This window comes from Dermacentor silvarum, chromosome 1, assembly GCF_013339745.2.
Source record: "Dermacentor silvarum isolate Dsil-2018 chromosome 1, BIME_Dsil_1.4, whole genome shotgun sequence".
Taxonomy (NCBI): domain Eukaryota; kingdom Metazoa; phylum Arthropoda; class Arachnida; order Ixodida; family Ixodidae; genus Dermacentor; species Dermacentor silvarum.
In genome coordinates, this window is record NC_051154.1 from 176,219,206 (window position 1) to 176,236,109 (window position 16,904).

The window sequence follows — 16,904 nt, forward strand, 5'->3', positions numbered from 1 at the left end:
AATCTTTGGACAAGGCAAAGCTTTATTTATTATTTTATTTATTAAAGCTTTATTTATTTATTTATTTATTTATTTATTATTTATTTATTTATTTATTTATTTATTAAATTGCGAAGCTTTATTTTTCAGAAACCTGTTTTTAGCTTTGTACTACTCTCGCGAGGATGACAACCTTTCCCTTTCTTGGCCAGTTTAAAGTCATAAAAATTTTGTTGAAATCAAAAAGTAGTCTGGACCCCCCTTTAACAGTTCTTATCTGAACACACCCAGTGGTCACAGGGTTAAAATGTGTGCCAGCCATTCTTGTGCTTGGTCAAAAGAGCTCTATGATGTTTTACAGACCTCCATTAAGTGTACATTTGCTTATGAATTGCAGAAAGGTAATTGTGCCTGAGGCTCTCAATGTTTCTGAAGATGAGGATGTCCAGAATGAAAGAAGACGTGTTCTTAGTGGGAAAACAGATTCTGCAGCACTTTGCCTTGTGAACCTGACAAAGGTAACTTTATGCAGTCCTATAAAGACTACATTTTTTCTGTGATTGGTATATTTAAAAACTTTTTTAATGCCTTCATCTTTTTCTTTCTGTGTGCTTTGTGTACGTATGTATGCAGATATACCACACTAGGAAACTGGGCAAGCACTTGGCTGTTGACCGGCTGTGTCTGAGGATTCCAAAGGGGGAGGTACCATTCACTTATTTTATTTCTTTACTGTGGCCGAATGATGAACTGCTTTATATAGCTTTTATTAGTGACTGTGCAAGCACATTAACTAGTTTGTGGGACTCAGTAGACAATAAAAATTATGGTCGCTTAGCGCAAACAAGGAAGGACGGAAGGGGACAAGGGCAGCGACCCCTTCCCTCCTTCCTTGTTTGCGCTAAGCGGCCATAATTTTATGGTCTACTGAGCAATATTGTTACACTGCTCTGCACAATATCAAGGAAGTGGAGCACGAGCTTGAGGGCTCAAGAAGACGACGCTTCAGTGACTGACTGGTTCGGTCAATCATTGTCAATCGTGTAAATATTGTAAATATATTTTCCCGTCATGCTTCTTCCCTCCGTCACAGTATGAACCGACTAGCCCAGCAACATGTACTTCTAGTTTGTGTGAGATTACCTGCTGTTGAATTTGGTTTGTATCACACATATTCTGTAAACTGGAAATCTCATGAAACCAGGGCTGGTTCTGGGGGTGGGCAACCTGTGCTGGGCAGGTCGCTCTGCCTTATTCACTCATACCTATCTAATCTGTGGCAAGACTTGCACATTAAGTTGCCAATTCTTTTCACAGTGTGGTATATTTTTTACCAGAACACTGCACAAAAGACAAGAGGATGTAAGAAAAAAGGCAGCAAACCATCATTCTTTCTCTCCACCTCTTAAGTATCTTGTGTGTGATGCTCCGATCTAAGATGAACCACCACCAACTAGCTCTAATGTGTATTCTCTTCATAAAATGTGACCATTGCAATGCCTGCAATGCAGGCATTGCAGGTGTCAGCAAGCGTTTGGTGTGTTGCGACACCATGGACCCGAGCACATGGAGGTTGGACCCTCCCGTGTTTAACCATGTGTGACTTAGCCGTGTCCGGGAAAAGGGGATCGGGAGTTTAGCCGATGCTGAGTGTTTGGACCTTTAAGGCCCTTTGGCAGAGGCAACACACCCCTTTGGCCTCGGCTTCACATAGACGGCACCCCTGGACTGACTCATCCGGGGGAAATTGGTAGTTGCCTTTTCCTGCCCTTCTCCTCAATCTTCGTCTTTCTCTCTCACTTTCCATCTCTCTTGTCTTCACTTCACTTTATTTTACGTCCAATTTTCCAGATAGCAAGGGCTAACCTGGTATAGTTTATCCAACCTTGGATCTACAGTCGAGTCCCGCTACAATGAAATTCACGGAACACGCGAAAAATTTCGTTGTGGCGGAACTTCGTTGACGTGAAATTGGTATGTATTACGTACGCCAAACGGCAAAGCCGTGAACGAAACTGAAACCATTGTCCGGGAAATCTTTGCGATGGCATTGGCGCAATGGTAGAGACGTACCGAAGGCGGTCAATAAAGTGTCAACTTCACGAGAGAATGCATTTCGGGCTGCTGTTATAGCATTTTTCGTACATTGTGGCCACGCCTAACCCAACGCGCGTGTCCGGCTGATCGCGAAACACTCATTTTGCGGCACATGCACCATCGCAATGAAGTGCTTTGAATTATCATAATTTCACTGCATATTTATGACAAAGTCAGCAAGCTTGGCAAGCTTACGCTTACCAAAAGTTTTATTTCCAGAAGTCTGTCAGCCTGGATTTCTTACGCTTCACGGCAAGCAAAGGTGTTACGCGAGTCTCACAATTCGTTAAAGGAGCCATCGCAATGTCATTGTCGTGGGCTCTGATAACTTTTCTGATGAGGTCAAAAGGCTCCATTACTTTCAAAGCAATCACCGGAGTCAGTGTGTCTAGCAGGTTGTTATTTTCCCCAGACGATGAGACGTTGGCATCATGTTGACAACAGGCGCTGTATCTTGAAAGTGATCTGCGACGTGCACAAAGTGCACGCCCGTGCGGGCCTCATCTTCAAAGCAATCTACGATGTGGCCAAAGTGCAACTAGTGCTGGTAGAGTCATGTGCACTGTACTTTCCATGTTTAGTTCGCGTTGAAGCAAGAGACGGCACTGAGGTCAATTCGCTCACTGCTATTGCCACGCCTTCTCACTCCAGCGTGTTGACACTGAGTTTCCGCGGTCATCGAGCAAGATGTGCTCATGTTTACTGGTGCGCGCGTGTAATACCGTGCTTGGTAATTTATTCCGTAAGCGAATGTTCACAAGTTTATACGGCCGATAAAACTACTATCCTTAGTTCGTATAGCTGTCTACTAATCTGCTATCACAATCGATGCTTCGCCTTTCGGGCGAAAGTGCGAAACTTTTTTCTTCCGCTTTCTGCCTCGGCGATCATATGTGCCTTCTCCTCGAGAGAGAGAAGTTTACGACTCTTTGTTGGCTTAGCCATTTTGACCGGACACACACCACAGGCGTGTGATGACCATGCATGGCTATGGATTGCAGTGGCTCAAATCGGTACTTTGAATTTGATTTAGTTCGCGAAAACCTCGTTCAAGCGAACATACGATTGTTACAGCTTTGGAAGGGCCTTCTTATTTGACTACTCGGCAGTTCCAATTTCAATTCAGTCCCAATTTCGTTCTCGAAAAGTTTGTTGAAGCAGAAATACCGAATAAAATGCCTTCGTTATGAAGATACTTTTTTTGTATTACTTTTTATGGGCAGCTGACGGGGAATTGCAAAATCTTCGTTGTGGCGGAAATTTCGTTGTAGCGGTGTTCGTTGTAGGGGTATTCGACTGTATTATAGGTCATAGTAGCTACGTACAGCTGGCATCTACGTATCCTTCGGGTCTCATAGTGTCCCTTGGTTGGGCTCAGTGGTGGGCGGCTGTCATAGTTGCCGCAATCAAAGGAATTATTTCTGGCATTAAGCACCTTTCCCCTACTGCCTGATTGACCTCTTTCAAAAAGAAGGCGTACCGAAGAAACTCAAGTTTTTTGTCCAACACAAGGAATCCTTCCCGCACTACCATGTTTCACATAGTCAGTGCCCCGAAAAGACATAAATTAGTGTAGGCATGCAAAAAAAATAATGATATTGCCCAGCCCCATGGAGGAAGGAAGCCCTAGGAGAGGCCCTGGCCAGCACGAACGTATTGGAGAAGGTGTGGCGGAAGTCACGTGCTGTTTTTCGCAAAGGATCACTGGGACGGGTACCCCAAATGTCCACGTTGCTATGGCAACCACGCTCCTGAAGCTGTCGCTGCTGCTCTCGGTCTCTGAAAAGTGAGATAAGATTTTTCCACCGGTGTCTTTCCCGCACCACCTTTTGTTCGCGAGAAAAGCTGGCTTTGGAGTGTTGTGTGTAAGCTTGAAAGTTGGGTTTTGGGTCTGTGAGTGTGAGTGTCGGCCAGCAACAGATACACTCAAGCAATCACGGCTCAGGTCTTTGTCGTCTTCTTCAACGTGCCACGGAAAAACACAGGAGCGCGTCTGTTTCACTAAAACTGCTACAGAAGTTTTTTAGGCTTTGTTTAGACGCGCGTCAGGCGCACACACTTCTGGCAGGTCGTAACAATGCAAGTTCAAAGTTCGCGCCCATCTGCTCCGACGAGCTACAGAACCCCTGATTGGAGGTGCAAAGAGAGGTGGCACACCAACATGGCTGCACTTCCGGCTTCAAAAAAGTGACGTCAGGGCCTCTCCTGTTTTGTTTCCTTCCTCCATGGCCCAGCCCGCACCACCTAAGGCCCCGAAAAAGACAGTATGAACCCTTTTTTCTTTCATCATTGTGAAAGTTCTCACGGACACACTGGGTCCTGGATACAAAGTCACTAAAATGGTTAGCAGCAACCTGCTACTTGAGGTACGCGACAAGCTCTAACATGAAAAGATCCAAATCTCGTGGCTTTTGATGATGTTGAAGTCACAGTAACCACCCATCAATGAACACATCAGGAGGTGTGATACCAGATGATGATCTCTTGAATCTGAGTGAAGAGGGACTACTCGAGGGATGGAAGGAGCAGGATTTTGTCAAAGTGCGAAGAGTAACGATCAAACGCGACAACAGTGAAATTGCTACAAAACATCTCATTCTCACCTTTGCTACGAGTGTAATGCCAGAAAATCTTGAAGCAGGGTACACAAAAACATGAGCAAGACCGTTCATCCCAAATCCACGTAGATGTTTAAAATGTCAAGGATTTGGCCGTGGCTCGCAAAGCTGCCGAGGCCGGTTAACTTGTGCAAAATGTGGTGGACCAGAACATGATTCCTACAACTGACTGGCATGCTCCACTGTGCGAACTGCAACGGTGGTCATGCCACATACGAGGTGTGTTCAAAAAGAAATCAAATTTTTAAATAGGGCGCCAACCTCCAGAGGGAGCGTGCAGAGGCTACTGAGCGCACGTAGCAGCAGGTTTAGACAACAAACTGCCATTTGCAGTGTTTCGCTCTGACCGTTAGTTGGCGAGCTACAGCTGCTGAAGTGAGCATGTGCACAAGCTGTTCGCCGGATTAGTGCCAAAGTTAAAATGGGCCCTGCGGAGTGCCTTTATTTTAATCATTTTTTTTTAATCTATCTCTTCTTAAGAACATCATAGCAGGCGATGAGACGTAAGTTTACGGCTATGATACTGAAACGAAGGTGTAGTCTTCGCAGTGGATGACCCGCGGTGGTTGCTCAGTGGCTATAGTGTTGGGCTGCTGAGCACGAGGTCGCGGGATCGAATCCCGGCCATGGCGGCCGCATTTCGATGGGGGCGAAATGCGAAAATACCCGTGTATTTAGATTTAGGTGCACGTTAAAGAACCCCAGGTGGTCCAAATTTCCGGAGTCCCCCACTACGGCGTGCCTCATAATCAGATCGTGGTTTTGGCACGTAAAACCCCATCATTTTTCGCAGTGGATGGGCTCTTAAAGAGTCTTCTCGTCCAAAAAAGTGCGCATGAGTCGGTCAAAGATCAAGGTGATGTTGGTTGTGTTTTTTTACTGCGAAGGCATTGTTCATCAGGAATTTGAACCACTTGGTCAGATGGTAGATAAGGAAGTTTGCCAGGGAATTCTAGCGCATTTGAGGAATTCTGTGTGCAGTAAGAGGCCTGAATTGTGGCAAAACCAGACTTCGATGTTGCATCATGACAATGTGCCGGCTCACAATTTGCTCCTTGTCCGCAGCTATTTAGTAAAACATCCCACTCCCGTTCTGCCCCACCCACCGAATTCTCCGGACCTAACACTAGCAGACTATTTCCTGTTTCCCAAACTTAAAACCACGTTGAAAGAACGTCGTTTCCAAACCATAAGAGGAGATTCAGGACAATGCGAGAAGAGACCTGCGCGCCATCCCAGAAATTGCGTTCCAGGAGGCTTTCCAAAAATGGAAGAAACGATGGGAACAGTGCATTGCTAGTAGAGGGGACTACTTTGAGGGGACAGTGCTTAAAATGTTGTACAATAAACAATAAAGGTGCTATAGCAAAAGTTCGGTTTCTTTTTGAACACACCTCGTATTCCCAATCACGTCCTACGTGGAAAAAAGAAAAAGATATCATTACACTGAAAGTTAGGGAAAACAGCTCGTTTCAAGAAGCGTCGAAACGTGTTTCATTCATTCATACCGCAGGGTATGCTGATGCAGTGCGTAAGGGTGCAACGCCGCAGCAGGCTCTGGCATCTGCCCGGCCCACAAAGAGTGGGGCCGCGGCAGTTCCACGAGCCCCCTTGGCGACAGCATCGCTGTCCCTGAAAGAGGGCCCATTGACCTTCGGGTTGTTGGGCTCCAAGGCCTTGTCTGTCTAGGTGAAGCCTTCACAGCAAGCACACCGCTCCCAAGGCGCACGTCCAGCACCTCACAAGAGGCAGTGGACGTTACTCCTAGCCAGACGGCGTAGCCAGCGCCGAAGGGCTGCCATCAGTCTCATGACTGCGGCAAGAAAGACAAACCCCGCATTCATCATCATCATCATCATCAACCTATATTTTATGTCCACTGCGGAACGAAGGCCTCTCCCTGCGATCTCCAATTCCCCCTCTCTTGCGCTAGCGTATTCCAACTTGCACCTGCAAATTTCCTGACTTCATCATCCCGTCTGGTTTTCTGCCGACCTCGACTGCGCTTCCCTTCTCTTGGTATCCATTCTGTAACCCTAATGGTCCACCGGTTATCCATCCTACGCATTACATGGCCTGCCCAGCTCCGTTTCTTCCGCTTAATGTCAACTAGAATATCGGCTATCCCCGTTTGTTCTCTGATCCACACCGCTCTCTTCCTGTCTCTTAACGTTAGTCCTAAGATTTTTCGTTCCATCGCTCTTTGTGCGGTCCTTAACTTGTTCTCGAGCTTCTTTGTTAACCTCCAAGTTTCTGCCCCATATGTTAGCACCAGTAGAATGAAATGATTATACACTTTTCTTTTCAACGACAGTGGTAAGATCCCAGTCAGGATTTGGTAATGCCTGCCGTATGCACTCCAACCCAATTTTATTCTTCTGTAAATTTCTTTCTCATGATCAGGGTCCCCTGTGAGTAATTGACTTAGATAAATGTACTCCTTTACAGACTCTAGAGGCTGACTGGCGATCCTGAATTCTTGTTCCCTTGCCAGGCTATTGAACATTGTCTTCTGCATATTCATCTTCAACCCAATTCTTACACTTTCTCGATTAAGGTCCTCAATCATTTGTTGTAATTCGTCTCCATTGTTGCTGAATAGGACAATGTCATCTGCAAACCGAATGTTGCTGAGATATTCGCTGTTGATCCTCACTCCTAAGCCTTCCCAGTCTAAGAGCTTGAATACTTCTTCTAAGCATGCAGTGAATAGCATTGGAGAGATTGTGTCTCCTTGCCTGACCCCTTTCTTGATAGGTAACTTTCTACTTTTCTTGCGGAACCCCGCAATACAGGGCCCTTATGTCAACCTAAGCACACAGCCTAATTACTTTTCCTAATATGGGTACACAAATATTACAGTGGAACGTCAGGGGACTTACCCACAACCTTGACGATGTTAAAGAACTTTGCGAATTTGCTCCAAAGGTGCTGTGTGTTTGAGACATACCTGAAATCAACACAAACAAACTTCCTCAGGCAGTATGCTAGTTTCCGCAATGTCGCTGTCGGCTCGTCGGGCGGTGTGGCTATTAAAATTGATGAGGGCGTAGCCTGCCAGCAGTTAAAACTCCGAACGCCCCTTGAGGCAGTTGCTATCTGAGCGGTGCTGTTCGATAATCTAGTCACCACCTGTTCTTTATACACCCCTCCTAGTTATCAACCTTTTAAAACTGAATTTCAGAGCTTCATCAATGAACTTTCTGAGCCCCATACATAGTTGTTGTTGATGTAAACGCTCATAGCCCCCTATGGGGTGACTTCCGTTGCGATGCGCGAGGGCGCCAAATAGAAAATTTTCTGTTTTCTTCAGGTGCATGTTTACTTCATAAGAATGAACCAAAGTACTGTTACGCTGAGGGGTTCTTTCTGAGGGATCCAGCAGATGACTTGCCTTGGGCGATCCCTATCATCTTGCACGCTTGTGTCATAGCTGCCGCCAGCTGCTTGCGGGTCGTTCATGTCCGTGTTTTCAGGCAGTAGTCCTACCAAGCGCCGGCTTCGTCGGAGGGTGCGTAGAAAAAGGTTGTCCAGAGCGGTTACCCAGCACCGTCCACCAAAGTTGTTAGGGATGAGATGGGTTTATTTACAAGATGATCGAGGGGACGTACAGACGAGATCGCAGGCAGTAAGCGTCTTCTAACACACGCACAGTTCTTCAATCTCGTCTTCTTCAGCTCCACCGCGCAGCGTAACAGTACTACAGTGTTACACACAAAACATACTCCTTTATAGACTTAAGCGTAGTGTCGAGTACACGTATGCCACACCTCAAGTGGAGCATTATTAGGAATCCCTATGGAAGTGACCACTTCCTGATAGTTCTGAATCAAACAAAACGGGATGTTTACTCCCCGCATTTTCCCAGCTCGAAAGGACTCGAAGACATTGCTGCTCTTAGAGTAGACGATTCTGTGAAATATTTAACATGTGTAAGGAAGAAGAAGTGCCGGTTAGTCAGGTGCATCTCCGGTGTATGAACTACGACGAAGAAGTGCCGGTCGGTCAGGCGCATCACCAGCGCTTTTACGCACGGGGCTTGTCCTGACTGCTCGCAGGGTTCTGACTGCCGCACCGAGTTCGACCTCTCAATCCTGTCAATAAACACCTTGACATTTGGTGGAGAGTGCTGGGTACGACTCCATCAACGCTGGAACTTCGCAGCCGAACCCTTCAATCATCTCGGCCCATGCCGGACGATCCAGCCCAGTCTTCTCGAACCATGCCTGACGATCCAGCCCAAGAAGCAGCAGTCACGGCACCAACTGTCATCTGTCCTGGCGTGCAGCGTCAGCGGGATCCTGCGATTTTTGCGGGTACCGGTGATCAGGACGTCGAGGACTGGCTCGCCTCGTACGACAGAGTCAGCAGGCACAACCACTGGGACGATAGGGATAAGCTCAACAACGTAATTTTCTACTTGAGCCACGTTGCGCACTTGTGGTATCGGAACCACGAATCCGACATCTCGACATGGTCGGCGTTCAAGACCAACTTCACGGAAATCTTTGGTCGCCCTGCCGTACGTAAACTTCAGGCCGAACAACGCATGCGCGGACGCGCCCAGCAACCAGGTGAGAATTTCACCAGCTATATCGAAGACGTCGTTAATCTGTGCAACAGAGTTGACGCAACGATGCCAGACGCCGATAAGATCCGGCATATCCTCAAGGGAATTGAGGACGACGCCTTCCAGATGTTGGTCGCCCGGAACCCGACCACAGTGTCTGTCGTCATTGCGCTGTGTCAAAGTTACGACGAACTTCGAAGGCAGCGAGTTGTCACACGACACCCGCCCTCAGAATTTGCCCCTGTCTCAGGTCTGACGCTAGGTGTTGACGAGTCGCCTCTAATGCACCAGATAAAGGAGTTCGTGCGCGAAGAAGTTGCTCGGCAGCTTTCCCTGGTGCCCTTTACGAACGCGCAACCACACTCCCCACTGACACGGGGGTTACAGACCGTCATCAAGGAGCAAGTCGCTGAGTGCCTGCCAGCTGCTATTCCACCGCCTACAGTCGCGGCGCCCTTGACATACGCTGACGTCGCTGCAAGGCCGCCCTTCGCTCCACGTCCACCTCGCCAAGCTGTTGCGCGACCGCCCCCGATTCCCTTCTCGCCGCCTGCACCACAGCTACCACGCCAGCCCAATCCTTGGCGCACAGCCGACAACCGCCCGATTTGCTACCATTGTGGTATTCCGGGACACGTTGCCCGCTTTTGTCGACGCCTTATGCAGCCTACTTATGATTACCGCCGACCCATGAACAGTTACGCCCCTCCACAGCTACAATCCCCTGTGCCACCAGATGAAACCCCTGTTCCCTACACTACTCGTCGTTCGCCATCCCCACGCCGCCGTTCCATCTCACCGATGAGACGCCGGCCAAGCCCTCTGCCTCAGGGAAACTAAGTGTCGCAGTTCCCGAGGCGAGAACTGCGTCCCCTTCGCTTTACCCAAGGCCTCGAAATCACCCCTGCAACGTAATTGAGGTATACGTCGACGGGATTCCAACATTCGCACTGGTCGATACGGGCGCAGCAATCTCGGTGTTAAGCGCAGGACTTTGCCGACGGATGGGAAAAGTAACGACGTCGCTTTCCGGACTGTATTTGAGTACTGCGAGCGCACAGCCTGTAGAACCTTTGGGAGCCTGCACTGCTCGTGTTGTCATCGCGGAATCTCTTCATGTCATTGAGTTCGTTGTCCTGCCGTCCTGCTCCCACGATGTCATTCTAGGCTGGGATTTCCTATCGTCTAACAATGCCATCATTGACTGCGCCCGCGCCGAGGTGGAGTTGTTCCCTTCCGCTGCAGCCATGGACCACGATCCTGTGACGCCTCCAAAAATGATTGTGGCCGAAGTTACCGATATCCCTCCTCAGTCCGCCGCCGTCGTCTCTGTGTCTTGCGTATCTGCACGTGACGCAACCGTCTTATTCACGCCATGTGACTTGTTCGCCCGTCGCCGTTCCCTTCCGCTGCCCTTTGCCGTCATCGCCATCAGTGCTGGCCGTGGTGTGATGTGTGTGTGCAATGTGTCTTTCCTGCCGGTTACTTTGCATCACGGAGAGTGCCTCGGTTATGCTGAAATTGTGGATTCTTCGATGCTCTTCGATGCTCCCGACACCGCGCATTTGACATCCCTCGCCGCGCTCGACAATGCGACTCGACCGCCGTTGGAGTGCTTCGAACCGTCAATCTCCGGTGATTTGACAACCACAGAACGCGCGCAACTTGTCAGCCTGCTACGCGAATTTGCCGCCTCCTTCGACTGCCATCAACCTTCTCTCGGCCGCACCACCACAGTGTCGCACAGCATCGACACCGGTTCGCACGCCCCACTCCGGCAGCGTCCTTACCGTGTCTCAGCTTCTGAACGCCGCGTCATCGACGAACAAGTGAGCGATATGCTTCGGCGTGGCGTGATTCAGCCGTCCCATAGCCCGTGGGCATCACCTATTGTCCTCGTAAAAAAGAAAGATGGTTCTATTCGATTCTGCGTTGATTACAGACGTCTTAACAAAATTACGCGCAAAGACGTATATCCCCTACCGCGCATAGACGATGCTCTTGACTGTTTGCAAGGTGCCGAGTTCTTTTCCTCTTTGGACTTGCGGTCTGGATATTGGCAAGTCCCCATGGCAGAGTCTGACCGCTCCAAAACCGCCTTCGTTACACCGGACGGATTATACGAATTTAATGTCATGCCATTCGGCCTATGTAATGCGCCCGCTACGTTCGAGCGTATGATGGACAGTATCTTGCGCGGTCTCAAGTGGCACACGTGTTTGTGCTACCTAGATGATGTCGTTGTCTTCTCACCTGATTTCTCGACTCACCTCCAACGACTCAGAGAGGTATTAAGCTGTCTGACTAAGGCTCGCCTGCAACTTAACATGAAAAAATGCTTCTTTGCTGCTCGTAAGCTTACCATCTTAGGCCACGTGGTATCCAAAGAAGGCGTGCTTCCGGATCCTGCAAAACTCCGTGCAGTTGCCGAGTTCCCCAAGCCCACTAATCTGAAGACACTACGCAGTTTCGTCGGCCTCTGCTCCTATTTTCGCCGCTTTGTGAAGAACTTCGCCATGATCATCGCCCCTTTGACTCAACTGCTGGCTGGAGACAACGCCCTATCCGCCTGGTCGAAAGCATGCGATGACGCGTTCACGACCCTTCGCCATCTGCTCACCTCTCCTCCTATTCTGCGGCATTTTGACCCCGATGCCCCAACTGAAGTCCATACCGATGCTAGTGGAGTCGGCCTTGGGGCGGTTCTTGCCCAACGCAAAAGTGGTCTTGTGGAATACGTCGTTGCTTATGCTAGCCGCACGCTGACAAAGTCGGAGCTAAACTACTCTGTTACAGAAAAGGAGTGTTTAGCAATACTGTGGGCCCTTACGAAATTTCGACCTTATTTATACGGCCGCCAATTTGATGTAGTAACGGACCACCATGCGCTGTGCTGGCTCTCCTCATTGAAAGACCCCTCTGGCCGCCTCGCACGCTGGGCACTCCGTTTGCAAGAGTACGACATCCGGGTTGTGTACCGCTCTGGACGCAAGCACACCGATGCCGACGCTCTCTCCCGCTCGCCACTATCACCTGACCCTGATCCTGACCGTCTTTGCCCACTCAACTTTGTCCTCTCAGCACTTGCCATCGATGACATGCGCTCTGAGCAGAGCAAGGACCCGTGGATTTCTTCGCTTTTGGAGTTTCTATCTGATCCTACCACTGTTACGGCGTCTAGGACTCTACGGCGGCAGGCGCATCACTTTGTTATTCGCGACCAACTCCTATACCGTCGCAATTATCTCCCCGAGGGTCGGCAATGGCTCCTAGTAATACCGCGTCATCTTCGGGCTAATTTATGCGCATCGTTTCACGCTGATCCCCAATGTGCACACGGTGGCGTGTTAAAGACCTACACCCGCCTCAGGCTCCGGTATTACTGGCCTGGCATGTACAAGTTCGTTTGGAAGTACGTCCGCTGCTGCCTCGACTGCCAGCGCCGAAAGTCGGCCCCTACTTCCACGGCCGCACCCTTGCAGCCGCTTCCTTGCCCATCCCGTCCTTTTGATCGGGTCGGAATCGACCTTTACGGCCCGCTTCCTTGTACTGGTGCTGGCAACCGCTGGATTATCGTTGCAGTGGATCACCTCACACGCTATGCAGAAACCGCTCCACTTCCATCTGCAACTGCCCAAGATGTTGCATCCTTCATACTGCGGCGTTTTGTTCTTCGTCACGGAGCCCCTCGGGAACTTCTCAGTGATCGAGGCCGCGCATTTCTATCTGAAGTCGTGACGTCGCTTCTGAAGGAGTGTCACATCATCCACAGGACCACTAGCGCATACCATCCACAGACGAACGGGCTGACGGAGCGTTTCAACCGTACTCTTGGCGACATGCTCGCCATGTACGTCGCGTCCGACCATTCCAACTGGGACGCTGTGCTTCCGTTCGTCACGTTCGCCTATAATACTGCCACTCAAGCTACCACTGGTTTTTCTCCGTTTTTCTTACTGTACGGCCGTGAACCTTCCTGCACCATCGATACCATGCTCCCCTACCAGCCTGATTCATCGGAATGTGTTCCTGTGTCTCAAGCTGCGCAGCATGCTGAAGAATGCAGACAACTCGCCCGTTGTCTTACCACCGCAGATCAGACACAACAGAAGCTCCGTCGTGGTGGCTCTGTTCCACCAAGCTTCCCTTCCGATTCGTTGGTTTGGCTGTGGGTTCCACCTGTAGCTCCCGGCCTTTCTTCTAAGCTGCTCCCAAGATATCACGGACCTTACTGTGTAATTGCACAAACTTCCCCCGTGAATTATGTCGTCGAGCCTGTGTCACCGTCCTCTGATCAGCGCCGTCGCGGTCGCGAAACGGTTCACGTAGATCGGCTCAAGCCATTCTACGATCCCTCTATGTTACCGTATGCTTAGATCGCCAGGATGGCGTCTTTTTCTCCGGGGGACAAATGTAAGGAAGAAGAAGTGCCGGTTAGTCAGGTGCATCTCCGGTGTATGAACTACGACGAAGAAGTGCCGGTCGGTCAGGCGCATCACCAGCGCTTTTACGCACGGGGCTTGTCCTGACTGCTCGCAGGGTTCTGACTGCCGCACCGAGTTCGACCTCTCAATCCTGTCAATAAACACCTTGACACATGCTTTATTATTTACACTTCTACAAAATGTTTTAAACAACCTAATGGACTAGCTAATAAACGTCACATCCCCTGGTAGAACGACAAATGTCTGCATGCACGCAAAAATCAAAACAAAGCTTGGAAATTGCTTTGTAATTGCCCAACTGCCGAAAACCTCATCAATTTTAAACTGATAAAGTCAAGGAGCAGAAGAACACATCGACGTGCAAAAAGAGACAGTTGTGAAAGTATATATCAAGTATAAATGCTTACACGGATGAAACAGAAGTGTGGAACAGGGTAAATAAATTAAAATGCCGGCAGTCACACCATTGGTGAACACTTTGAACAAATGTCTAGTGCATTTCACTACACGGAAACTTTCGTGAGGTTCAAAGAATGTGCAGAGTGACAGCGCCTCGAACGCATGTCTGTGAAATGAGGCATGCAATCGTCCATTTAGCCTAGCTGAGCTTCAGTCATCTCTCAATTGTTGGAACAGCTCGGCACCAGGTGGTGACCGTATCATGTATGAAATGATTAATCACCTACACCCTGATACACAAAAAGCACTCCTCTCTCTTTTTAATGTGATATGGGCTGCTGGGTACATTCCATCTTCTTGGAAAGAAGCTATAGTAATCCCCGTACTTAAACAAAGCAATGGCCCATCCTTACCTAGCAGCTACAGACATATAGCTTTGGCAAGCTGTTTGTACAAGCTCTTTGAAAAGATGATAAACCGGCTCCTAATCTGTCCTAGAAAGCAACGGAATACTACATCCTCACCAGTGTGGTTTCCAAGAAGTTAGGTCGACAACAGACCACTTTGTCCGCATTGAGGCAAATATTAGGTATGCCTTCATACACAAACAGTTTTTCTTCTCCGTGTTCCTCAACTTATGCAGCTCTCTGAGCTCTCTGGTAATACATTACCTGTAAGCACAGAGCACAAGTTTCTCGGCATCATATTGGACTCAAAACTGACATTCATTCCGCATATCAAATACTTGTAGGCTAAATGCGTGAAAACAATGAATTTATTAACGCTTCTATCACATATAACATGGGGCAGTGACAGGAAATGCCTTTTGAACTTGTATAGGTGCCTTGTTGGCTCACGTCTTGTGCTTTAAAGATGTTGAATCCTGTTCACCATTTAGGAATCTGCCTAGCGACTGGGCCCGGACCTTCAGGACAAGCCCCGTACAAAGCCTTTATGTAGAAGCAAACGTGTGGTCACTCCATCTTCAGAGGTCATATGCCAGTTTTACATAATTCCTGAAAATAAATTCAAACTGTGAACATCCTTCCTATTTTGCAATAAATGATACCACATGTGCCACACTTTTTTCATAGCTGATCTACAGCAAAACATCCGTTCTCACTATGTGTGAGAAAGCTCAGTGAAGAAATGGGTACTCCACTACTTGAACATCACCTAATGACTCCAGCAAAGCTGCTACCGCCGTGGCAGTGGCAGCTGGTAGAATGTCAGACATCGTTTATCAAAGTCACAAAACATGCGCCAGATGCACACATTCAAATTCACTTTTTAGAACTGAAGTTGAAGTACTCTTGCCCTGAATTTTACACGGATGCATCAAAGCCACATGCTGGCATGTCATGTGGCAGTCGGTTCGTCCTTCTCGGAATCCGTTGTACTCCACCCTCAAACAAGCATGTTTACAGCAGAGGCCTATGCAGTACTATTGGCAATGAAATGCGTCAACAGACTAAAAATCCAAAAGGCTGTAATATTTACCGACTCTTGAAGCATTGTTACAACTTTAATGTTGCCGCAAAAACATAACAACCCTGTAATTAACAATCTCTATACACTTATCTGTTGTGTTTATGCATCTACACAACAAGTCAAAATTTGCTGGGTGCCTGGGCATAGAGGCACTGAGGGTAATGTTCTTGCTGACAATATTGCCACATCTATAACCACAAAGGCTGGCAGCACTTCCATAGTTATCCTCACCACATATTTGAAGCCCTTTCTACGGAACAAACTAAGGAGTTATTGGCAATGTACGTGGGACAGTGAAACGCTTCATAAATTCCACGTTATTAAGCCCGACTTCGGAAATTGGCAGCCTATAAAAAAATACAATGAACGGAGGTTATTTGTTGTTGTCTTAGAATAGGCCACACCTATGGCACACACTCCTATCTGCTAACTGGTGATGACCCTCCTATCTGCAGTAAATGTGGCGAGACACCGATGGTCCTTGACGGGTTTTTAGAGTGTCGGGAAGTATTTTCCTCTAGCATACAGACAACACATTCCCCTTCACCCAACAATATTTTTTGCCATATAACCACTTTTTGGCAGTAAGTTAGTTTTAGGTTTTTTACACAATACTGGTACATTGTGAGTTATCAGCCCCATAGATTCGTTGCACATCCTCTGACTAGAGGTTCCAGTTGCGATAACATTTGTGTAGAGCACGCGCCTCCCAGCCCTTGCATTCAAGGGCTCTTGTGAGGCACTAGAGCTACTGTCACCAATGTTTTACTACATCAACTTTTGTATGGGAACTTTTATTGTCATAGCACCCATCACTATTCATTGTCACCATTTTAATGCCTAAAAATTTTATGCACTTAACAGCAATTATTTTTGGGCCTCTTTACAGCCATGTTACATCTACCATTTGCAATTCATATTTGCATTGACAACTCATCACTATTTTGCATGGCAGTCTTTGGTCATCTTTGGCTCTTGCGCCAATAAACATCAATCAATCAATCAGTCAACATCTTTATTTGTGGGACACTATTGTTCGCCATCGCTGAAGTAGTTTTTACCTGTCCAAATTTAGATTTTGTTTGTTCTGTCTTGTGTTGTATCTTATCTGCCTTTGCTCCTGCCGTGCAGTTACAAAATGTGACATTTGTTCTCTCAAGTACAATACATGCATGCACTGTTACATTGTTGATTTGGTGCTGTGCTTGTGGCATTTTTTTCTGGCTCTCACCATAACAATTGTGTAAGTTACAATTCGCAACATCTTTCAATAAGAGATGGATTTAAGTTGCACCTGTCTGCTTG

General features: G+C 48.0%; 1 protein-coding gene across 1 annotated transcript in view; it reads left to right on the forward strand.

Moving 5' to 3' along the window:
• LOC119436435 (ATP-binding cassette sub-family A member 2-like) overlaps positions 1 to 16,904 on the forward strand; it is a 342,759-nt gene that overhangs the window by 261,591 nt on the left and 64,264 nt on the right. Inside the window, exons 41-42 of the mRNA XM_037703279.2 lie at positions 377 to 497; positions 613 to 684. Of these exons, the coding sequence (XP_037559207.1) occupies positions 377 to 497; positions 613 to 684 (193 nt within the window). The remainder of the gene's footprint in view (positions 1 to 376; positions 498 to 612; positions 685 to 16,904) is intronic.